Source organism: Larimichthys crocea, chromosome VII, assembly GCF_000972845.2.
Source record: "Larimichthys crocea isolate SSNF chromosome VII, L_crocea_2.0, whole genome shotgun sequence".
Classification (NCBI taxonomy): domain Eukaryota; kingdom Metazoa; phylum Chordata; class Actinopteri; family Sciaenidae; genus Larimichthys; species Larimichthys crocea.
This window is the reverse complement of record NC_040017.1, coordinates 21,209,437-21,234,940: the sequence shown is the minus strand read 5'-3', so window position 1 is coordinate 21,234,940 and position 25,504 is coordinate 21,209,437. Positions and strand designations below refer to the sequence as shown.

At 38.8% G+C, this 25,504-nt stretch overlaps 2 protein-coding genes across 5 annotated transcripts in view; one reads left to right on the top strand and one right to left on the bottom strand.

Moving 5' to 3' along the window:
- Nucleotides 1-445: 445 nt before the first annotated feature.
- On the bottom strand, nt 446-16,944 carry dixdc1a (DIX domain containing 1a). 3 transcript variants are annotated; one of them, XM_027280458.1, is made up of 17 exons: nt 16,854-16,866; nt 13,654-13,750; nt 9,170-9,348; nt 5,911-6,068; nt 5,649-5,794; nt 3,699-3,788; nt 3,394-3,447; nt 3,244-3,294; nt 2,877-2,981; nt 2,700-2,753; nt 2,515-2,607; nt 2,098-2,175; nt 1,584-1,745; nt 1,378-1,444; nt 1,090-1,198; nt 794-902; nt 446-532 (listed from the first exon to the last, which is right to left on the bottom strand). In XM_027280458.1, the coding sequence occupies exons 3-17, from the start codon at nt 9,190-9,192 to the stop codon at nt 449-451; spliced, it is 1,383 nt and encodes a 460-aa protein (XP_027136259.1). In that variant the 5' UTR covers nt 9,193-9,348; nt 13,654-13,750; nt 16,854-16,866; the 3' UTR covers nt 446-448. The 3 variants fall into 3 exon arrangements, with proteins under 3 accessions (XP_027136259.1, XP_027136258.1, XP_010734986.3); XM_027280457.1 differs by lacking the exon at nt 9,170-9,348 and having other exon boundaries at nt 16,854-16,944; XM_010736684.3 differs by lacking the exons at nt 13,654-13,750; nt 16,854-16,866 and adding an exon at nt 9,468-9,857.
- Nucleotides 16,945-17,095: 151 nt separating this feature from the next.
- nkapd1 (NKAP domain containing 1) overlaps nt 17,096-25,504 on the top strand; it is an 11,017-nt gene continuing 2,608 nt past the window's right edge. Inside the window, exons 1-2 of one of the 2 annotated variants that reach the window (XM_019266405.2) lie at nt 17,096-17,242; nt 17,476-17,552. In XM_019266405.2, the coding sequence (XP_019121950.2) occupies nt 17,484-17,552 (69 nt within the window). In that variant the 5' untranslated portion in view covers nt 17,096-17,242; nt 17,476-17,483. Of the gene's footprint in view, nt 17,243-17,288; nt 17,310-17,475; nt 17,553-25,504 lie in introns of those variants that run through there. The other variant, XM_027280948.1, reaches the window with a different exon arrangement.

Below are 25,504 nucleotides of genomic sequence, written 5' to 3'. Positions count from 1 at the left end.
ACTATTTGGCAACCTGGAACATGTGAAAAAAATGTCAGTAAACACTTTTATTTTAAGGTTTGCATACTATGCAGTGCTTACAGCTTTTTAGAGCGCAGCTTATAGTGTGTTTATTTAAAGTAAATAGCATTAACTTTCTTTTATAATTCAGTTTCAAGTATCACATTACTGACCATTAATCGGTAGTCCCGCATATTAATTTATGAGCTGCAAACAATGCCTAATATCAATTCCTTCAAATGTAAAAGTGTCCCAAATGTCATCTTCATATGAAACATTCAATTTTAAAACATCAGTTTGTATCGAAATGGTGTTTTAGATCCATTGGTCCCAGTTAAATGTATTATACTTTCTCTTTTTATTATGGCATCACAAGTATTTTCAGTGGAATCCTGGTCCAGTGGGAACAACTGAGGTTTGTAGTGGTGATCTCTGGTCTTTTTTTGCTCTACCTCCTCTCTCCGTGGTCCTCCTCCACCCATGCTACAATCTTCCCTTCCCAGCCAGGCACGACTGCTCCGTCCTGGAATACCTGCACAGCCGACATCCAGCATTTACACATCCAAGAAACACTCTATAACATACAAAGGTCTAGACAGAAAGTGAAAATGACTACTCTGAGTTATCAAATTCTCCGGGAGGGAAATCAATCCACAAACAGGGTTTTGAAGTATAGCACAGTGTCGGCTATTATTAGACTTACTCTATAACTGGCATTTCATATTTGCTTGCTGCTGCTGCAGCTGATGTGAGAAGTGAATGTAGGGGACTATAATTTTCCTCCCACGCCTACCTCCTCTTTCACTGTGCCAAACTCTGGGTCGAGGGCCTTGAAGTGGTATCTGAAATTGCCTTGTCTGTCCACAGCGGCCTTGAAGTCTCGCAGGGTGACCTCACCCAGCCTGTTAAGAGCACGCTTGTCAGTCATGATCTATGTCCACGTACACCCACATTCGACAAGCAGAGATACTGAAGCATCTACGTGTAGCTCTGGTATGAATCAAGCCACGAGTCTCAAATCATGCATGCAACAGTGAGGAAACAAACAATAACACTGTTACATAAACCATCACCATAAAGTGTTTTTACCTTTTCGGGATGTTAATCAGAAACGGGGTGAGCGAGCGATCTGTGAAGTAGAGCACTTTAGTGGAGACGGCGGTGTCCAATCCCGGGCTGCTGTGCGAGTGGGCCATTTCTAGAAATAATTACAAACACAGCAAACTGTTTTCACAACCACGCTGGTCTCACAGCAAGTAATGCCCTCTCCATACATAGCAGTGTAATTGAACAGCACAGACTTATTTAACAGCCAGAGCTGGAGATGTTGCAGAGGATGACAAATCTTAAACGAGACAAAGATTTTGTTTGTCTCACTTGAGCTCGGCGGCCAGGAGTCGCGGTCTGTTGAGTTGGCTCTGCGTCCTGGCGATTTAAATTCCTCCTAGAAGAAGTAGATGAAATTACTCATGGTAAACAGTCCAAATGTCATTTGTTGTTGACTCATCATTCATCAGGTGACAGATATGTTTTTTTAGATTTCCTCCTGAATGGTGTGTGTGTGTGAGAGAGAGTGTGTGTACCCCTCTTTCCTGTCTGCGTTGGGTGTCAAAAGAGTGTAATCGGTCCATGAGACTGGATACGCCCTGCTCCAGGGTGTCCAGGGTGTGATGTTGGGGGTCATGGCCAGAAAAACTGTCCCTCAAACTACGCAGTGCCTCCCTGACCAGCTGCAGCTCTTCCCCCTGTGATACACATGCAGTTTTGTATTTCATATTAAATCAAAAATTATGGGAGAGATTTTCCATCAAGAAAAGAAAACATGTTTAAAAAGGCATGATAACATCAACACTCACTAATTTAAAGACTTATTTTCACATATTATCTCATCATACTGAGTTAATAAGTCAAAGATTTGGCTTAATATGTCAAATATCTGATTCAGTTTCTTTTATTTTGACAACATGTGTCGGAAATTGGACTTAACTTCTCATAAGATTTACAATCTTATAAGTTTAACTTCGTAATGAGTTTTGTTTCCAATAAACAGAAATGATAGTATTGATTAAAGACTGAAATAAAAGAAAGAGTACGTACTGGTGCACTGTGCTGGAATGCTGGAGGAGATGTCGAAGCCACAGAGTTACTGTAACCACCATTTTCATTCCTGAATGACTTTAAAATGGACGACAATAAATAGAAATATGTAAATAAGGCTAAACTGTTTGTATCTTTTGAAGCATGCGGGTGAATATTGTCTAGAATTACGTTATTATCAACAAATGCCGTGAGTTGATACAGCTTAATTCTCTGTGTTACGATTTAAAACACATCAATGAGCCACTGAGTGACATGTTTCTTCATTGTGATGAACACTGAATGTTAATATTAATCCACAGCTGAAAATAGTCCTGTTTACTCCTCCTGCTTGAGTAACTGCAGCAGCCAGACAATATTATCATACGTGTCATTTACATTCAAGCATAAGCTGTTGAAACATATCATGATCCGTACCCTTCCAAGGCTGACTTCGTGTGCTTTATGTTGAGCTTCATCGAGCTTCTGTTGCTGCTGCTGCAGTATTCGCTCTTTCCTCCCGAGCTGCTGCTGTTGTGACAAGAAAGATGGATGGCATAAGTCTGTATGCGCATGTATGCATCGAGAGAGTGCACCCAAGTGTAAATAACAAAAGGCGATACCTCATATTCAGTGAGTAATTTGTTCCGTTCACTCAGCTTGTGTTTGAGCTCCGCCTGCAAACAGATACATCAGAATGATGCACGAGTGCCACATTGCTCTCACATAAACCTGCATCCACGTCGGTCAAGTGGGTCAAATATTTGATCGTGTCAAACGGAAATCACCACTTGTCTCACATTTTCCCCTTCTAGCTGATCTTTGGCCATGTTGCACCTCAGTAGCTCCTGCTTTAGCTGCAACACAGCATCCTCCTGCACTGCCAGGCGCTGCTGCAGAGCATCCTAATGAGAAAGAAAGGGAGATCAAAGAAATGTCCAGAGAAGACCTGAATACAGATACACTGCATCCACCTGCCTTATCGACAGCACATACCCACCTCTAAACTGTATTATCTTCACAAAGAAATGAAAATATATATATTGTGCGTGACAGAAACCGCAGGATCATCAGTTTAGGGCAGCACAAGAGTTGGAATACACTGAATTATATCCTTTAATCTGTTAAATTCACACAGAAAAGACAAAATTAGAGTAAGAAGTTTACCTTGATGGCCTGAAGGTGGCGTGCTTCCTGTTTGTGCCTCATGAGTTCCCTCTGAGAGCCACACAAGCGAACAGAGGCATTAGAGAAATGGACTGCACGCTTATAGGGCAGCTCATCTATATTAGACCTAATTACATTTACTTACTGTACCTTGAGATCAAGGGCTTCCTCTGTGCTTTGGTCCAGACGACTACGGATTAGAACCTTCAAAGAGAAAGGGGTATGAGCACCGTAATTAGAGAATGGAAAAATGTCAGAGCGTATGAGGAGGCAGTGGGCCTGCACGACAGCGGGCAAGCAGATCAGAGAGATTCAGTCGTGCTCTACGGTAGTCACTCTCGAGACAAGTGATGGCCCGCAAACATCATCACAACAGAAGGGTTGACACTGACACTCTCACACAGAGTGGCGAGAAAGTGTTGCTTTCTCGAGTTAGCAGAGAGAGGGCACTGTACCAGCTGCTGTTCAGCGTTTGCCCGGTTATCTCCGAAGCTCACAGATCCATCCTGGTCCTCCTCCGGGAGGGAGCCATGGAGCAGCAGAGCCTGAGGACAGAAACACACACACACATATATATATAGATAGAGAAATATATATAGACGCACAGTGTGAAGGCCTGAAAGCACTCATATTAAAACACACAGACAAGGCAGATTTATTTCTGTATCTGAATTTGTACACACAGCAGTTTTGAATTTTTATACTTGGCTGAACAACAAGTTTCACATTTTAGCTAAAAAAGCCAGCCAATTAAAAAAAACACACACACACAAGCCTCTCAACTGCTCTAACACACACGTGTACCGTACACATCAATATACACAAACATATTCATCACATTAATGGCCTCTTTTCAATAACTATGAATATGTTTTCAGCTGGTTTTCTTATGTATTTCTTTATGTGTTGTATTAACCAAGTTTGTTATCACTCACTGGAGAGCAAGCGTTGCTTTACGTTTACTTTATACCTCTTTGTTTTCTTACACATGTAACTACAAATGTTCATATAAATCCTCGAGAGAGAGAGAGGAGCGTCTAAAATGTCTAAAAACTCATTTGAGATGTCGGTTGTGATTCAGAGATCTGGGACCAAAAGAAATGCTGTTCAGCATGAACACTGCATTAGTTTTGGACATGTACAGAATGAGAGTCTGTGGGTGTGACAGGTTATTAGTTTATTTTTAAGTTGTTAATTCATAAAGACACACAAGCTCTTCTCTTCCTCTCTCGTCTCTCTCATCTGTACACACTCATGGTTCATAAACGCATGTTAGCTTCCTCCCAGGAGTTTTTCTGCTTTCTCGTCTCGCAGGTTCTCATGTATCATGACTACCGGTATACCTGGATCATACCTGCTGTGCATTTGTGTCTTTCTCTATCTATTTATTTATCTTTCCTTGCCACCAAGTGCTTGGTGCATGGTGGGAATTGTTGGGTCTCTGTAAATAATTGTATAAAGAGTACAGCCTATAATGTTTATTATGATTTGGTGCTGTATAAATAAAATTTAATTAAAATAATAAAAAATAAATTGAAGTTCTGAGTGTTCACATGTTGTAGCTCCACCACATGACAAAATATAACTGAAATCAAGGAATGACTCCACACACGCCCATATATCATCATGATTGTTAAATAGATGTTTTTTATAGTATTATTTTAGATCTAGATATACAGTACACTAATAATAAAGCTACCATATACTCTTATATAGTACATATACTTACATATATCAACATACATTACACTCATAGGCAGCATAACCACTGTTCACAGGTAAAATGTATGGTGATATTTTTTAATAAATGCACCACATACTTAACTATTACTAGTATAAAGAAGATTAAACTAACTTAACCCGAAGCAGAAAGTATTAGGTAATATTTTTACAATAGAGGAACTGATTACTTTTCATATTTTGTAAATATTTAACATCAAAATGAATGAACAGATATTTTCAGACCAGTTTTTATTGAATTTAAAACAGAGGAATAGAGGTTAGATTGTCAGCCTGAACAGCCTTTGAAGAATTTATAAATAGTATCAAATTAAAATGCTCTGATGAGTCAATCTGGTGATAATCAAGTAGGTGAATTAACACTTCAGTAAGGATGTAACAAGTCCTTTCTTGGCTGAATGTTTGGAACAAATTAGACATTAAACAATAAATGTTGCTATCCTAATAATGAGAATGATTTTCCTTCTTGTTTTCACTTTATTATTTAATCGTTTTTTTCAGATTTCATGTTTATTTACTCGATTTAAATCACTGAAAAACATCTGGAACCAGGCTGAAATCTCACTCTATACTTGAGCTGTTGCCCCCCTTTTGTGCGCCCTCTGTCTATTTGTTCATAGTAGCTGTGCAGCTTGTTTTTTAAATGTTTTATCACCAGGACTTACCTGTAGGCGGAAAACCATCCTCCTGGCCTCCTGCATTTCCTTCTCCAGCTGCTCCTGGTGGGCGTCCAGCTGCTCCTCCCAGGACTTCTCTTCCTCTTGCCCATCATGCCCTAGGGAGGGACACAATCCACACAGAGACACCTCCTCTGAAAGGAAGTGAGGCACAGGGGAAATGAGACAAGGGAGCTTTTTTTGTTGTTGTGTTGCAGGCATTCTTTGGATCTATTCTTGCTCTACAAGAGCTGATGTGCAGCCAACCAACCTGTGACAGATTTCTTCTCTGTCAGCTCAGATTTGTCATCCCGAGGTTCCCCGTGGTCCTCAGACTGATCGTGGACTGTTTCTTCTTTAGTGGTGTCAGTGTACTGGGTGATAACATACTCCTCTTTGGGGGAGTGAGCAGGGCTGGCTGAGCTGAGACTGAAACAGATGGGCACAGGCTAGAATGACTGTGTTTGCATCTCCTGCCAAATAAATGGCAATAAATAAACCTAGCTACATAAAATAGAGATATAAGCTTTAATAACTCCCAAAGGAGCACAGAAATGTGGATTAATCCCATCTGGGCTTTATATTTTGAACCATATCTGTTTTAAACACATAGTGCCCTTAGGAATACAGCGCATCACAGACTATTTAACAAACAAAATTAATGAAAACACTCAAGAGAACAGGATTGAAACCTGTTCAGAAAATACACAGTGTGAGCAGGAATGCATGCAACTCTGTCATTTTTCCCCACAGGAAATTCTTTACATAGTTTTCTCCGCCTTTGGTCATAATTTCAAAACATGATCCTGGTATGGTTTCTGAAAGGCGGGTTTTCGTGCAGTTGTATGATTTGTGTTTTTTGAGTGTGATCTCCAGCAGCCTGAGGTTCAGACCAGCTGTCATCTTCACTCTGCTGTGTTTGTAGCAGATACAGCTACTGTGACCTGTGACCTATGGCATTAAGCACGGCCTTTAAACAGAGGATTCCTCCTTTTTCCCTCAGTGTCTGTGTGGAAAAACTATCCTGCCTCTGCATAAACAGACCTAAACTGTATCAAGAATAGAAAAACACACTGCGCTCCCGAGGCCAGACTAAAGCAAACAAAACAGGAAGAAATAACTTAAACTGTGAGATAAAACTGTGTTTACAAACCAAAGAATGTCCCGAGGGATTGTATCCGCACAGTTAAACAAATTCTTCCCATACATATGCAGCAAGATTTAGATTGTAGCCAATGAGACTTTCTGCTTAGCTAATGGCATTACTCAGCACAAGCCACAAACACTCACTTTTGAGTTCATGGCCTCTTTATGAACTCAGTAATCGTGCTTGTGTTCAGTCTGACTGTGCTGTCTTATGACTAAGATGTCATGCTAGCCGCTTTGCGAGCCTGTACTTTAGCATAACACTGAGCTAAATGCTCATGTCAGCATGCTAAATGCTTAAAATCACATGCTGACATTTAGCAGGTGATGATGTTTACCATGTTCACCGGTTAGTTTAGTTAAGGTTAAGGTACAGATGAGGCTGATGGGAGTGTTTTGTGGGGTCAGGAACCAAAGTGTTGGACTAATTGACATTTTTTTTTTTTTTAAAGATTTTTTTTTGGCCTTTTATGATAGGACAGCTGAAAATACACAGGAAGCAGGGGGCAGAGAGAGGGGGAATGACACGCAGTAAATGGCCGTCCGATGCGGGATTCGAACCGGGGCCAGTTGCAGCGAGGACTGAAGCCGCTACACACGGGGCGGCCGCTTAATCAAAAGTTCAAGGGATCGCCAAAGTTATTTTAAATAATCCTAAGGGAGACATGAATGTCTGTGTGAGCTTTCATCACAATTCCTCTAATAGTTGCTAAGTCAGATCATCAAAGTCATAATGATTAATTGTCAGTCTGGACCTGTCGTCCGACCTGTCGCCAGTATGGCTAAAGTGTAAATATATAATTTAAACTTTTAATTCAGGAGAGTTCAGTGGCAGAAATGGTGTGGCTCCCTCACACACACACTGATAAAACCTTGGGAAGCTTGGTCCTCCCGGCTTCTCAGAGAGAGTAATTGAACCAGGTCACATAAAAAATGAACTGAGCATCTTATCAGGTGCTGCTGTGATTATCCCTGAATGTTTCTTTTAAAGGGGATCAGAGTAGCTGCCTCCAACTAATCTTGTCATCGCAGCTGATGACATTATCAGGATATCCTCTATCGTTGTCTGAGGCTGCAGCAGTTCAATAAACAAATTTATTTAGATGTTCGCAGCTGATCTGTCGTACCAAAAGAACACAAACATACAGATAGATTTGGAACATATGGGTTAAGCCAAATATTAGGTGTTGGGATTTACAGGAGATGAGAGTCAGATCATCATTTGATCAGCAATGGAAAGTTATGAAGTACATTAACTTCAGCACTGTACTTCATATGCTATGTTATACCCATACTTCACCACATTTCAGGGTAAATATTGTACTTTTCACTCCACTCCATTTATCTGACATTTACAGATTACTTTTCTGATAAAGATTTTACATCAAAATATGATAATCTTGTAAAATATAGTGCACTGTTAAAGATTAAACTACAGTGAAAACAGCAGTGTATGCTTGGGGCTTCTTGTCATGTTTCAGATGTCTTTGGATTGTTAGCCGTTCCACCAAAGAGACATTTGCCCTCTAAACTTCTCAGAAGGTTTCATTTCAATCGCTTTTGGACTAACAGAAAGGTAAAACAATCCAATATTTCTCAAAAATAGTTCTTTTCTCACCCATAAATCATCTCACAACCTTTCAGACTTCTCATGTGCGCCAAGTTGGAAACCACTCAGCTGCCAAACTTCTTACCGGATGTCTGTACTTTGGCTTAAGTAGGATTTAAAATGTAGGACTTTTACTTGTAGTGGGGGATTTTTACGTTATGTTTTGGCACTTTTACTGAACTATTTGAGTACTCCTTCCACCGCCAGTGATCAGCATTAAGTCTAAACATTAACCACTTAGTCGACTTTTATTCAGAAGTTAATTTTAAAGGATTAATTCCATACAGCAGCCTGTAGTTAGCTTGTCTGGTAAAGATGATGTGTTTTTTAAAATATGCGTACAGCCCAGAAATTATGATTATTTAACTGTAGAATAATACATCTTGTATTTTTAATTCTAGTATAACTTAAAAATCGAAAAATCATGAAATGGAAGAGTCAGTACTTGAAGTTAGACCGTGGTTGCTAGGCAATAGCAGCTCAGCTCATGCAGACACATACAGGGACACACCCACACCTACTGCACTGTAAACACTGAACAATAACCGGCACAGTCAGGGTATCAAAGTCATGTTATTATGGTGAGATGCATTTCTAACACCAACACTGAGACACACATGCTGATCATGATTTAAATGATATATAGTTTTTTTGAATTTAGGCCTTTTGTGTTGTACATCTCTGTTACTGACACACTCGTGCATTGGAGACAAAAATAGCGGCCTGGAGTGACATAATGTAAAACTCCTAATATACATAAAAAAACGGCTCTTACCATTTCATCTGTTTGGCTCCCATGCTGATGTTTACAGGCTTAACCTCCCATACAGTCGCAGCCCTGCATCTGGGTGATGCTCTGTTTCTCAGTCAGGACCATAACCCAAACACAGCCAGAGGCAGCAGGGAGGGGAACAGCCCTGAAAGCAGCAACCAGAGGAGTCTCCACGTCGCACACTGTGTTCAATCAGAAATAGCAGCACGTTCAAAATCCTCTCCGGCAGCACACAAGCACTAAAACACAAAGCTCCAAAAATCCTAATCAAATGCCCTGAAACCCTTTCCCTAAATCATACCGGTGCTCAATCCTAGCTGGCAGAAACAGAGGGTGAGAGGATTGGTGCTCAGCAACACCAGCGACTGAAGTCTGCCTGGTTTCTCATTGCACTCGCCTTGTGCCTGAGCTCACCAGCTCCCATTCACGAACACAATGTTTTTTGTTCCTTGCGGACAAGAACTGATGCAGCTCTTGTGCATCTTTTTCACCCTTTATTCTCCGCCGCTCTTTTTGCATTTATTCCCTCTGCCCTCCCCTCCCTCCTTTCCCCCTTTCTCTTCTGCTCGGTCGCACTGGCTTTGTATCAGTCCTTCCTTCTTTCAGTGAGCGAGGATGTCAGACATGGCTCTGTCTGGGTGTATTTACCCTCCCCCCCTTCTCTCTCTCATTCCTCCTCCCTCCTTTGCCCACTGCTCTCTCCTTTCACAGGGAGGAGGAGGAGGAGGAAGAGGTGGGAGATTTTCTCCTCCTTCTCTCCCTTTGCTTTTTTTTGTACTGTATGTCACTGCGGCTAAAATGAGAACAAACATATGGACTAAACAAGGGACGTGGAAATTTGCATGGTTAAGTCTTTTGTTTGCTGACAAAATCACTGCCTTGCACAACACCAACACAACACACAAGCTGAAACATATGAGAGGTTAATGATATATTTACACAGTCAGAGGAAGTATACTTGGAAATAAGCAAACAGAAAATGGTATTTATGGAAGGCACACATCAGCCTGCAATTACAGCTCTTTTCACACTATTCTTGTTGTGTTGTGTACACAGTGAGCAACACTTTTTTATTGCAGTTGTGTCAGAAAGCTTTTAAAAAACATAAGTTCTCCAGAGAAAGAGTTGAGCCATCAGATTAAACCTGAATGCAAAAAGTGGCAGGTTTAAAATTTAGGCAGCGGGCAAAGAGAAATGAGGTTTTTATAGGGCATGTGCTGCTCGTGTTTTTGGCTGAACACACTGTCATTAAGCTGTTAGAAATGTTGCCGGTGTCATCAGCAAGAATGTGAAATAGGTCTCTACGTGGCAGCTTGCAGTTCTGCCCAGAACAAAATGACAGTGTGTCAGATTCTGTATGAGCAATATCAACGCGCTTCAGTGAACTACTGCAGAGTGAAATGTATGTAGACCGCCAGGCTAATGCAGCATTAACTATTACCCGAGTAAAGGCGAAAGCGTCAAATCATACTTAAAGTGCCAAAACTAAAAGTTTGAATGGCTTATTTCAGAATAATACATGTTACTGGATTATAATTGTTGATGTATTCATGTGTAAGCATCACTGTAATGCTGTAGCCGATAGTTTAATCTGTAATAGTACATCATATCTTATTGATTACTGGGTGTTGGTAGAGCATCCGCCCGGTGTACAAAGGCTTTCCCCATCAGTCTCTCTCCACATTTCTGTCATTCTTCAGCTGTTTCTATCAAATAAAGCTTGAAAAGGCTAAAAAATATCTTTAAAATAAAATGTCTTATTGATTAGTGAAATACAAGATAGATCTGCAAGCTACTGCTAACACTGACCCTGATGAAGTGATTTTAAATACATACTGCCATATAAAATAAAAGCTTTTCAATTCTTTAACCTTGGGCTGTCTTTGAAAGAGACTTGCATTTATTATTTTTTCACTGAGACCATCATTTATCTATGCAATGAGCCTTTCACAAGATGGAATAAACACAATATACCTGAAGCACTCAAAGAGCTCCAGGATGTGATCACCATTAAGATCCAGCAGCACTTCTACTCCATTATCTTCACATCATTATTTATTGTCATTAATTTTGTATTAATAATCAGAATGTACAAAGTAACTGGCGATTAAAGCTTTAAAATAATTTTAGTGGAGTGAAAGGTACAAGATATCCCTTGAAGAGAAGTATAAAGGAGATAAGGATAATATTTTACATAATTAGTACAGATTGTAAAGCCCCCCAAGGAAAATGTCTGTGTTTGGGCTATATAAACAAAACTGATTAAACATTTTAATGAAATAAAAAAAATAATTTAGTGGTTTAAAGGCCCAGTGTGTATGATTTAGAGGCTGGAGATGCAACCAACTGAATACTACTCACCTCACCCTCTCCTTCCCAATGTGAAGGAGAACCTATGGTGGCTGCGAAACGTGCTACTGTAGAAACATGGTGGTACAACATGAAAACGTAGTTTCTGCCAACAGATATATATATACACCGAACCTTTAATGTTACAGCTTCATCATAAATAGAACATTTAATTTCAGTACGTATTAACATTAAACAAACATCAAAATCAGAATCAGAAATACTTTAATAATCCCAGGGGGGAAATGTTTGTTTGTTTCTTATATTGTCAGCACATTAATGTACTTAATATAATTGTTGTGAGATTTATTAACTCCTCACATTTGGGTCACTGAGGACACTGATAACAACAACAATAATACAAAGAAAAAAAAGTTTCTGTTCCTGTCTCTCCAGTAATTCCTGTTCTTTTGGGCGTTCCTTTGAATGTTTTTGCTCCTCCAATATTAAAAAGACAAGGGCAAACTCAGGTACAGAACAGACAATGAAGATTTAGCAGACCTAGATGTGACTGGGGGAATTGGGGGAAACAAAGAGAATATTGTGTTCATGCATGGATGATATATAAGGAGTGACTTTGCTGTTCAGACTGTGGTGGGAAAGTCATTCCACCACCAGGGAGCCAGGAGGTGAGAAGAAAGCCGGTTTGCCACAGGGACAGCATGCAGTCAGCCAATTTGTAAATCAAATGAGTTGCTAAAATAGAACAGATTGTTTGCTTGGTCACCATGGATTCTGATTGGAAATTATTATTGTGCCTGCAATGAAACAAGAGTTACTCGTCTTTATTTGATTTCAGTGACCTTCAAACAGATATGCATGAAGCACCACAGACTGATAAGGTTTTGTCGCTGAGAATCTCATCCATTTTTGTTGTCACATGCAATTTAGAAAATAAGTCTGTGGCTGTTTGGGTTTATTGTTTGGGGAGGAGAGTGAAAGATGATTGAAAGTCATTATAAATCAGCTTCTGTTCAAAATATTTGTGTATTAAATAACATCCAAGATTGACAATCATCAAGTACTCATACCTGCACAACCTCCTAGATTGCTCACATATTTGGAAAGGTTGACTTATTTTATAATTGTCAAAATCTTTCAATAAATACACTTAGATCAAAGTCCTGCATTCAAACCTATTTTAAGTAAAAAGAACCAAAATGTGTATATATACAGTAGTTCACGATGATTATTTGTGTAGATCGCACACATTTTGTAAGTCACCTTTACGTCTGGTAACTGGCACAGGGAGTATGGTTGTTGTCGCACATTATTTTTACCTGTGCACTTGGTGGCGGGAGTTTTTGGACAAAGAGGGTGACAGGGTCAGTTATTTTCTGTTGACCGTGTCATTGCTGATTCTCACGTTTCACATCTTATTATCATTTTGGCACTTATCTCATTTCATATTCTATAGTTCAGTTAGTTGTTATGCCAATTTGAGTTTGTTGTTACTATTTTGGTTAATAAACATCCTAAAACATACAACGTATGACTTTTCTTTTGGACCAACGTGTCACGGTAGGAGCCTACTGTCAGGGTTGACACTATTATCATTAACAAATAGACACGGACTCAAGGAACTCAAATCAATTTGCAAAGGGGAACCAACCTGCTGTCAGACAACAGCAGTCTTCCAACTTTCTGGTTCCTCCTATGCATCTTTATTTGCATTCAAAAAGGGGTGTGATCATATCCCATTGGTTGATTATATATTCATGGTACATACGTCATGGTACATTTCGTCACTGGGAGTAAAAGGCAGTTAGTTACATGTGACATTTGGACTTTGACAGATAAACAAAGGCAGTTGGGGACAGATAAGTTTCTTAATTGTTCTTAAGGTCATGGGCTGCAATTTCTCCATAACCATACAAGATGTGAAACCAGTACTTCCTCCTATGGAAGTTTCCATAGAGGGTACATGGTGTCATGTAAAGTTCAAAAAGCATTCTAAAAGGCAGTAAGCTAAAGGTCAAGATAAGAATAGAAGCACAATGCAATTTACTACGTCATGAATACAAAAAGATAATACTAATATATATACAATAATTCCATCACCTACTCAGCCTCTTAGCAGACGTTTTACTGGAAAGTTGCTGCTACACGCCCCATGTAACAAAGCTAAAAGTCCTTACCTCAGCAACCCATGTTTGATTTCAGCCTGGGTCCTTTGCTGCATGGCATCCTTTCTCTCTCCTGAATATCCGGTACATTCCATTTATCCAGCTGTCACTATCAAATAAAGCAGAAAATACCCCCAAAAAATATTTTAAAAAGTATCTCTTTACTGTATAGTATAGTATCTGAGTACATGTTGTTGGCTTCCTTACAGATAAACTGACTCATCTGCACTGTCATGTCAACAATCGATTAATCACAGCCTCAAAAGTTGTACATTAAATTATTTTGACACAGTTTAAAACCTGGTTGTACTTTGGTGAACAAAAATAGACTCAAACTGAAGTTTGAAACAATGAACTATTTCGAGAGAAAATAACTTAAAAAAGACATAATTATCCCTAATAGGAGACATTTTCTACTTGCTCACCAGTCATCAAATACAATTTGTGTCAAAAATTGTCCCCGGTGATTTGTGTCAGAACATGAAGGACCTAAGCATCAACCATCTTGAAAAGATATCATAAAAGGATGAGGAGAAGGATACTAAATCCAACAAAGACTGGCTTTTCGTTCAAGGAAAGCGTCTGTTACTGTCAGTGTGATATTTAAGCTCAAGCAGCTCTTTCTGGTGAAATGCTTGTAGTACTACTTACACAGTTGAGCAGCAGCTTCAAAGTAGTTGTAAATGCATGAAATACATAAATGCATCAAACTGGCACGCAGTTATCTAAAATGTGATTTAATGTACATTCATGAAATAAGATGGAAACTGATTCCCACTGGGTAATAGTGAGAACTCTCATTTCTCAGTCTGTAGTAATATGGAGCAGCTTCATAAATACCCAAGGAGAAAAACCACTAATTAGGCACCCCCTTAACTGAGCATCTCTTACTGTACAGCACGTCATACTGTGCCTTTAAAATACTGGCTTGCATAACCACCAGGAGATTCTAAATAGGTTGAAGTCTAATTGGTTATTACAAAGTGATCCATCTCTCAACATGTATATGAATGTATTACCAGAACTGTTTTACATCATTTGTAAGTCCTGTGGATCATCAGAACCAGGATGGCTGATCGTGCAGCTATGGGTCTACTGTGTGTAGGAGCCTCTGAGGACTGTACATTAGTGAAACTGGGTTGTAGCTTGTTTTTAAATGGGCCAGATACAAATCATGCCAGGATATATCTAGCCTAGTTTAGCACAAACAAAGCAAGCAGGGAGAAAATGTAGTATATTTTTTGTAAACTTGTGTTATTATGCAATCTTTTATTTGATTGTAGTTCTATTAATTTTTTATTGAGGGAGAAACAGATAGCCTAGATCGAGACTAGCTTGTCAGTAAATTTGTAGCCTATTTACTGACAGTACATTCACATGTATTTTGTCTAAGTGACACATGTAGAAAATACAAATGACACATTTTGGTCTCACTGGAGAAGTTCTTCCAGTGGTGGAAAGTAATGGTTAATATAAGTCCATTAACTCAAGTGAAAAAAACATTAATAGTACAGTACTTTGCTTGAATATATACTTATTTTTTTGTGCTCCACTACAGTTCAGGGGCAAATATTATACTTTTATTTCACTACATTAATTTTAATAATTACTTCTTACTTTCCAGGTTCAGATTAATATGACAAAATATAATCCAAGGATAAATTAATTATATCAATAAAATGTTATTGATTCCCACAGGGGATTCTTAAGATAATGTGATTAAATTAGTCCCACAATCACCAACAGCAACACTAAAGTTATAAAATAACATTATTATAAAAAGGGGCCATTAAGCAAAATTAGTAATTTTACTTATTCAAAATTTTAAATGCACCACTTTTACTTGTAACAGAGTATTTCTGCACTTTAAAGGTCCACTCTGTAGGATTTAGTGGTACCTAGAAATGAAGTTGCAGATTACAACCAAATGAATACTCTGCTAAGCTTCACCCTCTCCTTCCAAGCATGTAGGAAAAACTCTGGCTGTGAAATTCACATAAAAAGCAAAAGCCAGTGTTTGGTTTGTCTGTTCTGGGATATATAAACAAAACTGATTAAACATTTTAATGAAATAAAAAAAATAATTTAGTGGTTTAAAGGCCCATTGTGAGGCTGGAGATGCCAACCAACTGAATACTACTCACCTCACCCTCTCCTTCCTAATGTGAAGGAGAACCGATGGTGGCTGCGAAACGTGCTACTGTAGAAACATGGTGGTACAACATGAAAACATAGTTTCTGCCAATAGATCCACTGAAATGTTATACACCGAAACCTTTAATGTTACAGCTTTATCATACATAGAACATTTCATTTCAGTACGTATGAACATTAAACAAACATGTTTGTTTGTTTCTTATATTATCAGCACATTAATGTTAATCGGTACTTAATATACTTGAGATTCATTAACTCCTCAAATCAGGGTCACTGAGGACACTGATTACAATAACAATAATAGAAAGAAGAGAAAAAAAGTGTTGATATTAGTTTAAAAAGTCAGTGACTGACATAATTAATTTATCCTTGGATTAGCAACGAAGTTGCAGATTGCAACCAAATGAATACCCTCTCCTTCCAAGCATGTAAAAAAAAAAAAAACTCTGGCTGTGAAATTCACATAAAAAGCAAAAGCCAGTGTTTGGTTTGTCTGTTCTGGGCTACTGTAGAAAAAATGGCGGTTCAACATGGTGGACTTCGTGGAAGAGGACCCGCCCTCGCTGTAGATATAAAAGGCTCATTTTAAGACAACAAAAACACAACAATTCTTATTATCAGGTGATTTAACACACATGAAAACATACCAATGAACATTATATTCAACGGTGGTGGGCGGGTCGATCCAAATATCGATAGTATCGGTCAGTATCGGTATCGGATCGATACTAGCCTGGTGAGATCGATTCTTACTCGCCGCTTTTTTGATAATAAAGCATTTTCTATTTAATTATAAAAAAGGGAAAAAGGAAACATCACAAAAAAACACTTAAGGTCATGAAAATTAATTGAGATTTAGCAATTCAATGACTTATTTATTGAAAAGTATCGGTACTGTATCTGCGATACTGGCCCGTATTTACTTGGTATCGGATCGATACCAAAATATGCAGTATGGCACACCACTAATATTCATTTCCCACCGATAGATACTCCTAAATCTTACACACTGAACCACCTTTAAACAAATTCAAGTTGTGGTATATGCTACTTACACATGTAGGAGGAGGATGGTATGGCCTAGTGTTGACTCTCAGCTCATTTCACGTCACTTTTATGAGTTCCTTGAGATAGTAGCCTATTTGTTTGGTAATATTCACAACACTCAGATTGTGTCGTGTGTCATTTAACGTTTTAAAGATGAATTATTAATAATAATCTTTAAAAAAACAAACGCTAATGTTGCAGTGTTTTTGAATATCCGACCGTTAGAACGGTTTCTATGGTTTCTACCACCACGATGATTGACAGGCCGTTGGACCAATCACAAAGTTTTTCCAACGTTCGGTGACGTAAATGTGCCACAACGTAAAGCGGAAGTGCCGGTAGAGGCTGAGAGCTGTGTGTTTTTGTCCTTCTTGAACACTACTCGTGTCATAAAAAGGTATAGTTTGTTTATATTTACTACGCTTTGAGTGTGGTAGTAGTATTTTAACGTAACAACACACGAGGTAGTAGTTTTTCAAACTGTAGTTTTGTTTATTCTGAATATCGAGCAAGTGTTAGCCAGCGAGCTAACTTAGGCTAACTTACCTGTCGTGTGTTTTTCTTATCTCACATTATTTTCATAAAAACATCGCTCGCTTGTGTCTGACTTAACATTTGTCTCTATGTCAGTGGTCGTCATGGCGAAGCAGCCTCTGGGAAAGACGCTGCTGAGGAATGTGATCCGACACACAGATGCCCACAACAAGGTGAGTGCATGTGTTTGTGGGACAGGGTTCCCACGGGTGCTTGAATTCCTTGAAAATGCTTGAATTTCAATTCAGTGTTTTCAAGGTTGTGAAAATGCTTGAATTTTTTGTGAAGTGCTTGAAAATGCGTGTGATGTCTATTTGTCACTGTTACTGCGCTATGGTAGTTACACAATACACCGATCACAAGCTGAGAATACAAGCCAATTCACAATTAGTTAAAAATCAAAACAGTCAATCTACCACCATATGAAATAATGCTAATTAAACCCATATTATTATGCCATACAGTGGCACCGCTGCACTTCCCATGACCATCATGGCAAACACAACTAGTAGGCTACCTATTTAAAGGTGCTGGAAAAATTCAAAAACTGGTGCTTGAAAAGTGCTTGAATTTGTTCATGAAAAAGGTGTGGGAACCCTGGTGTGTAAGCTTATGAAGTACTTGTTACGGGATTTTTTTTAAAGGAAAAACTCTTGAATAAGGAAGACTGGATTCAAAAGTATCAAAGTTTAAGTTGGATTTATTATTCTTGTACAAGAAGGAGAGTCTAACAGTGCAACACAGAGAAAAGGCTCCCTGAGGAGCTCTAACATTTGGTTCTTATTAGGGCTGTCAATCGATTAAAACTAATTAACTAATTAATCGCAAAAAAATCTGTAATTAATCACGATTAATTTATCAATAAATTTATCAATAATTTAATTGCATTTTTCTGAGACTGAAGCCTATAATGAATATTTATTTATGTAAAATGATCAAATCAATGTAGAATAAACACAGAGAAAGTATATTTAAATTCATTCATTTTATTGGCTTAAGGTGCACATATGCACAGTGCTAATAGAAAAAAGCCAGAATAGGAAAATATACTGACGAGGCACACTCCTGTAGTGTAGACTGGGGTTTTGTTCTTTGAGGTGATATGTTAAAGTTGTTACTTCTGTGGAATTTAAATTCGGCTTTGCAAACTGTGCAAATGCCTTGTTTTTGTCCAACGAGCCGTCGGGCAACTTTTTAAAATGAAATGTTCCCCCCTAAAAGTCCGTCCTTATCCATTTTCCGCCAAGACTCTCCTTTAGTTAATAGATCATAGACATATACATAGACGCCGCATTGAGACAAATGCTGCCAGACACTCCCTCACTGATGAGTCTGCTCACAATGAACATTATGTATCAAAATGACACTTCCCAGGCCTGTTTCTCAGTCCCATTGTCTCTCCTGTCCTTGACTACTGATCTACAATTCGGATTCAATAAGGGGAGTGCACGAGACATGCAAAAAACAGGGGAACACACATTATTTGATCAAAACATCTAAACCCCAGTATAAATCCGAATTTCTCTAACGTCTCCTACCTGAAATTAAGTGAATAACCACCCTGCAACAAATCCTGCCCTCGTGAAAGTTATTTTCTGGTCTTCTGGAGGCCTCACTGATAAAAAGAAGGGTGATTAAATAAACTGGCAAACTCTATTATGTATTGGTTTCACGCATGACCGGAAACACGAAAGTATAATCTTGCTATTGATACCCTGAACACAATCAAACACACGCGTAAGTGCGCTGGATTTAAGGATGCAGTGATGAACGTTGATTAACTGTAACCGCAGATTATAAACTCAGGGTTCACCCCCCGTCATAAGGAAACAACTCACTCTCACAATTCAAGTCCCACTAACCCACCTTTTAAAATGCCTTTTCCATCTGACTGACCAATTACACTGTCCTATTTTTAACCTGTTTTTAATTTGTATTCTTGTAATTGTGTTTACTTTAGGTTCTTTTTGTTTGTTTTGTTTATTTGCTGTCTACTTTTATTTTTATAAGGTGTCCTTGGGTGACCGAAAGGCGCCCATTAAATAAATATATGTATTTTATTATTATTATTATTATTATTATTATTACTATTATTACTATTATTATGGTTTTGCAACTATAAAGCCTCAGCTACACCAACTGTTTCACTTCCAGTTACAACCAACAAAGTTAGTGGTGTGTTAAGAAGTGCTAAACCAATGGCAACAAAGCCAGAAAAGCAGTATTGCACTGTTTATAAAGTACCTCTCACCAAAACAACATGTAATCCCCTCAAAGGAATAATAAAACCAACTGTTGACTAAAATGGCAATAGAAAACTTACATAGTACTGGAAAAATGAATGCATTATAATTAATGAATGAAACAGATTTGTCCTCATTCTATAATTGTATCTATAATTGAATCGTTGCATTCTTACTCTGATTTTGACCCTTAACACTTATAATCTGATGCAGACTTTGATCAGACTAATGTTATTTAAATTTTTTGTTCTGTAAAATGTCAGAAGTGATTGTAAAATGTATAAGACAAAGAAATGCACCAAATCCTCACATCTGAGAGGCTAGAAATGAGTAATTACAATTATCCTTAAAACAGACTTAATTCATTCAAAGTTATTAAAGTAGCTGATGATTTTCTCTCCAGAAGAGAACTCTTAGAGAATAGAAATTGTTTGTGTTTTTGACCTATGCGTAGATTAAGCTTTTTCTCTTTCACTGATCCTGTTTCAGACTCTGATTACACGTATCATTGGGTTATGTTGTGTTATGTTTGATAATAAAACTGATATTTAGCAGCATTGGGCAGGTTTACCAACTGAATGTTTCACAAACGTAAATTTGTAATTTGAAGGCTTGAGAAATGTGTTTAAAAATCCCGAGTAAACTTGAAGTTTTTTGTGAATTCAAAGGAGTTGTTGGTGTGTGTTTGTGTATGTGCGGGCAGCCTTTTGTACTTACTCATATTGACCCACCGCAGATCCAGGAGGAGATGGGAGTGTGGAAAAATGCGAGGCTGGCAGGTCCAAACGTCCCACCAAAACATTTGTCCGGTACAGAGAGCGTGAGGTAGGAACAGTGAATGTCCCATTTAATCTGGCTACCTGAACACCAAAGTGACACCTAGTTAATTTGGGACTATGTTTCATTATGTAGCTCTCAGTTGTGAGAGCTGTTCCTGTATGTCGCTGTTTGATTTATTGATGATGTTTTTTTCCAGGGGCCAGATGCACTGTGATCGAGTACCAGATCAAACCAGAGAGCGAGTCTCCGAACACGACGCGAGAGGCTCGTTACTGGACACGGAAACTCTATGACTTTGAATCCATGATCCCCGACAGGTGCAGTACATGACTAAATCTTCTCTAAGTTCTTCATCCTATTTTTTTCCTCATCAGAGGCGGTGCTCATTTATTACATTATAAATACTGTCAATGTAGAGGAGCTTGACAAGAATGACAAATTGACATCTTCATCTCATTGTTTACATCGCAGGTGGGGACATAGTGGCTTCAAGGAGCTTTATCCGGAGAGTGTTGAAAGTGACAGGAAGCAAAAATACAACAAATAAGCAAGAGATTAGATTCAGCACTGTACGTCCATTAGTTGGGGGGTATGCAAGAGAAAATCTTTGTTAGATTACAGGTCGAGATATCCTGGCTTTTTAATCCCGAGAATCCTGCTCCAAAAAATCTTGATACAACACCTCCCATAACAGTAGTTCTCCAACTTTTTTGGGCATGCCCCCAATCAGGAAGCCGATAAAGCTTCATCGCCCTACCCCGCAATTTTAAATCTATTCGTGACAATGATAGTGGAAGTAACTAATAGAGAAGAGAAGAGACAAGTTGAATTTTAGTTTTAAAAAAATGCGGATGATAACATTAAAAGGATTTTTGTTGAAATGAGCTCTCCAAGCTGAAGCTGAGATAACCCTGATAACATCATGAAGGTTTTTATTTATTTATTTTTTTACTTTAGCGAACTCCTCCACCGCCCCAGATGAGATAATAAGATGTTTTCACTACTTGATAGTTCCCTTTAGGTCAAGTAAAACTGATTTTTCCCTTCACACCATTTAATTTTTATTTTGTTTTTTTTCTTCAGTGAAAAAAAGCAGCTCCACAAAGAAGATCGGCCGCACCACAAAATGAAAAAAGTCCAATCTGACAAGAAGCAAGCTTATCGAAACGTTCAAAAAAATCCTCTCGAAAGAAAAAGAAGAAAAAACGAAGAAGAAAGAAAGAGGAGGGGGAAAGCGTTATCAAAGAGCGGTTTCCTCGCGCAGCAGTGATGACAGCAGTGCCACCAAGAGAGCAGAGGAGGTAAAAGGACTAAAAGTCGACATAAAAACAAAAAAAAACTGCAAAAACCAGAGGGAGAGATGAGGACAGCAGCTCAGGGGACAGTATGATGAAGAGAAAGAGAAAGACGGACTCACAGTCGCAAAAACGAAAAACAGACTCCCACAAAGACTCAGATTCAGGGCCAAATTCAAAAAAGAAGGCAGGAAAAAATGGAAAGCAGCAGGTGACGAGATGCGCAACTTCTGGGACTGGACGTGGATCAGAGCGGCAGCTCGTGCAAAGGCCAGAAAAACGACAGCTGATTCCTTTGTTCGCCTTACTTCACAGAGGGCTTTTCTCTGCACAGCCGTTCTGTATTGTACTTTGTTCGAATCAACAAGCCTGTACCGTTGGTACTCTCTGTGGGCTTCTCTTCAGCAAAACCTCATCCACCTCGGCAGGCAGCCGAGGAGGGATGCTGGGCCATCCACCACGAGCCTCATGTGGAATTCTCTCGGCTGCAGGCTCATTGATTTGATCACTGACTCTCATCTTCAGACGGTCCGCCTCACAAGGAGACCTAGACCTTTAGTGAATTTTATTTAAGAAGTAAAGATGAATTATACAGTTTCCTACACCTGTTACGACGAATGTGTGTTTGCTTTTTATTGAAGTATTTTTTTTTTAGTTTTTAAAATTTTAATATTGTAAACGCAGCACATTGTGAGGGGATGAAAATAAACATCTATTTTACTGTTTTTAACATTTTTGTTGTTTGAAATGTGTGGAATACTTTTTTTTAAAAAACATAAGTCTGGTGATATTCTGTAGTTTTTCTTCAACAAATCAAACCGTCATGAATTTATCCAACAAGTATCACTGATGAATAGATTAGGGATTGTGAAAAAATATTTTGGGTTCAAAAAAGTGGAAGAGCATTGCAACTTTCCTTTCTGTTGAAGGTTTTTCAGCCTACCTTGGTAATATGGTTAATATTACATGAAATAAACGTGCAGGTTGCCATATGCAGAAGATAATTCCACATATTTGACCTAACATGCCGGTTTTACTCCTGGCATCCCGGGCTGAGGCTGAGACACAGCTGACCGAGCAACCGTAGTTAGCAGTTCGCTGCTTATAAATCTTTCCATCAGGAAAGTCTCCAATCTGTTGCTCCAACATGGTCCGGCTGCTGAGCCCAGTTTCTGCTGTCTGTTAACCGTCATCAGGAAACCTAATCACAGAGTGCTGAAAGCTTCAGACATCCAGAAGGAAAACCAGCAAATGTATTCTGTATGTGATGTGATCCAGTTTGACCAAAATCAGTGAATAAAGCCATAAAGTTGTGCTTTTGTACGTTAATCAGTGAGGCCATAGTGCATGTTGCAGCTCCAGAATCTCTCACAGCGCATTGTTGGATGCAAAATTAGTATACACCCCCGAGTGCAGATGAGTCATCGGCAACTTTTTATCATTTAAGAAAACTGAAATAAAAAGAGGAGGAAAAAAGTCAGTTCCAGATCTATGTGTATACGTGACACGTGATAAAACACTTAAAGTTGGGGTATGCGATTAAACCAGTTGAAATTAAGTCATAGTCACCTCGTTGATTAAAAACATCAATGAGTCGGGGGGTGTTTGCTTAGCTCAGTTGGTAGAGCACCGCCCCATGTGCAAAAAACATCAATGAGTCACACCTGCTGCACCGGGTGACATGTATAAACCAAAAATATGGCACCTTGCCAGCCTTATCTTTAGCATAAATAGTTTAATATGTTTATTACGTGTCGCAGAGATTCCTCCTGTCGTTTAGATAACACTCACAACGTGTTGAAGCCGTACAGCAATGAATGAGGTAGCAGTGGTAAATCCAGATAAGTGAGTTAATAATTCATATTTTAATACTTGGAAACAACCTCCAGCGTGAGAAAATCCATTTCTGATTTGAGGTCTTGTGATTCGTTGTAAAGAAAAGCACAGAAGGCGGCTTCCTCACCGGTGAGCGTCGGGGATCAAAGACCGTGCCGCAGTCCTGTCCCAGTTTGAACACTCACGTCTTATTATGATGCAGGAGATATACCTTAATAAGCGCTATTCACGATCAAAGTGAATTACTTTGTGATTTGCAGAAGTGCTCTTTGACTGCTCTCAGTCAAAGAGCACTCAGTGGTTTCGGCTCTGTAACTGAGGGAGCTGCAGGCTTCCATCCAGCCCCGTGAGCTCTTTTTGATGGTAGGTAATGTGATTTGATGCCTGAGAAAAAAAAAAAGATTCAATAACATCAAAAATAAGCCTGAACATAAAGGTTTCAACACAAACGCCCTGGTAAAACAGTTCTCTTCATCACAGCCATATTAACATCATGTTCTTGTGCTGCTGGTCTTTCTTCCTATCCACACCTGTCAGACTACATCTGTATTCAGCCTTTTTTTCAAACAGACAAGTCTAAATAAACCTGCTAACAAGTAGTAGGCGTGAGCCATCCGGGTTTTTTTTTTTTAATATCTGATGCTGAAGAAAAGTTCTGGTTATAACCATTTTCAAAGGTGGTAGTGTGTGTGTGTGTTTTTACTGAAAAGCCCGAAGCACTTTGCTGAGTCTGTGTTCAACCGGCTAAGTGTTTTCTAAGCAGCAGAGGAGTGGGTTGTGTTTGAGCTTGGCTGCAACTGCCCAAAATCTTGAAATGGAAAAAAGCAAAATTGGGCTGGTCAATCAGTATCGACGGAGCTTTTTAAACATATGTCAAGGTTAATAAGCATTTGGTGAGAGGGGCAAAATCCAGAGTGTGTTTTAGCTGATATATCAACTTAAGACAACTTTATTTTAAAAATAGAATATGAATTAATTGTAATTTTTGTTGTTGCCACATTTAAATAATGAAAAGTGCAACTCATACTGAAGCCACCCTCTTGCAACAGACTCTTTGCTAACTTCTTTTTCACGCAAGTCTCTGCAAGTGATTATCACAGGGCCGGCTTAGCTATGGCAATGTGGGCAATGTCACCCAGGCGCAATGTGGCCAGGCTGGGCTGATTATCGACATATCCTAGTGTCTGACTGAAACCTCAACACGTGGGGGATGGACTGGCAAATATTTGTTCTGACATTTTTGCTTCCCGAACTTTGCCGGATTTCTGATTTTTCAATAAAAAGTATTGGAGATGGATTGCCATTAAATTTAGTCCAGACATTTCATGCCGCCTTCAAGATTCATTGTATTCATGAATTATAATACAATCCTGAGGGCCAAATAACTTCAGGCAAAAATATCTTCTTCTTTTTTTTTGCATTTGTCAATTTTGAGAGTGTGGCTGTTTGCTTCCAAATATGTCTCTTTTAGCTGGGGAAGAAAGGAAAACCCCCAAATACACTCTTCAGGTGTTTTTTACTCTTGCTATTTATTTGTGTCTGTAGATTTATCTCAAATTCAACAAAAAGTTATCAGTTCAGTATCAGTAATGCCCTAATCCATATGTTAAACTGGGGAAGTTGCATAGTTGTATCTAGTTCACTTGTTGTTGTGTTGTGTTGTTGTTTACCCCATTAACAAATGTATTATGCTACCAAACTAGACTAAGTTAACATAGTAATAGTAAAGTACCTGCCAAACATCATGTTGGATTTTTACTCATCCGTGTCGTCTTATTTACATTTGAATAGTTTGCTAGTCGGAGACTTTCACTGCACAGAAACCGCTGTAATTGTTTGATGTTTTGGAGACCACAATACTTCCATTTAATGTGAAAACTAAGGGCCCCATTTGAGATGGAAAACATGAGTGAGTTTGCAGTCTCTGCAGGGGTCAATTTAAGTACGATAACCTCAACAAGCACAGAAAAA

What these genes read in the sequence shown, in the direction of transcription:
- dixdc1a (XM_027280457.1), bottom strand. Translation starts at nt 13,736, where the DNA reads ATGGAATGTACCGGATATTCAGGAGAGAGAAAGGATGCCATGCAGCAA. An exon ending in AGGAAGCCCTTGATCTCAAG is followed by an intron (nt 3,295 to 3,393) that starts GTACAGTAAGTA and finishes TGTGGCTCTCAG; the next exon opens with AGGGAACTCATGAGGCACAA. An exon ending in GCCACCTTCAGGCCATCAAG is followed by an intron (nt 2,982 to 3,243) that starts GTAAACTTCTTA and finishes CTTTCTCATTAG; the next exon opens with GATGCTCTGCAGCAGCGCCT.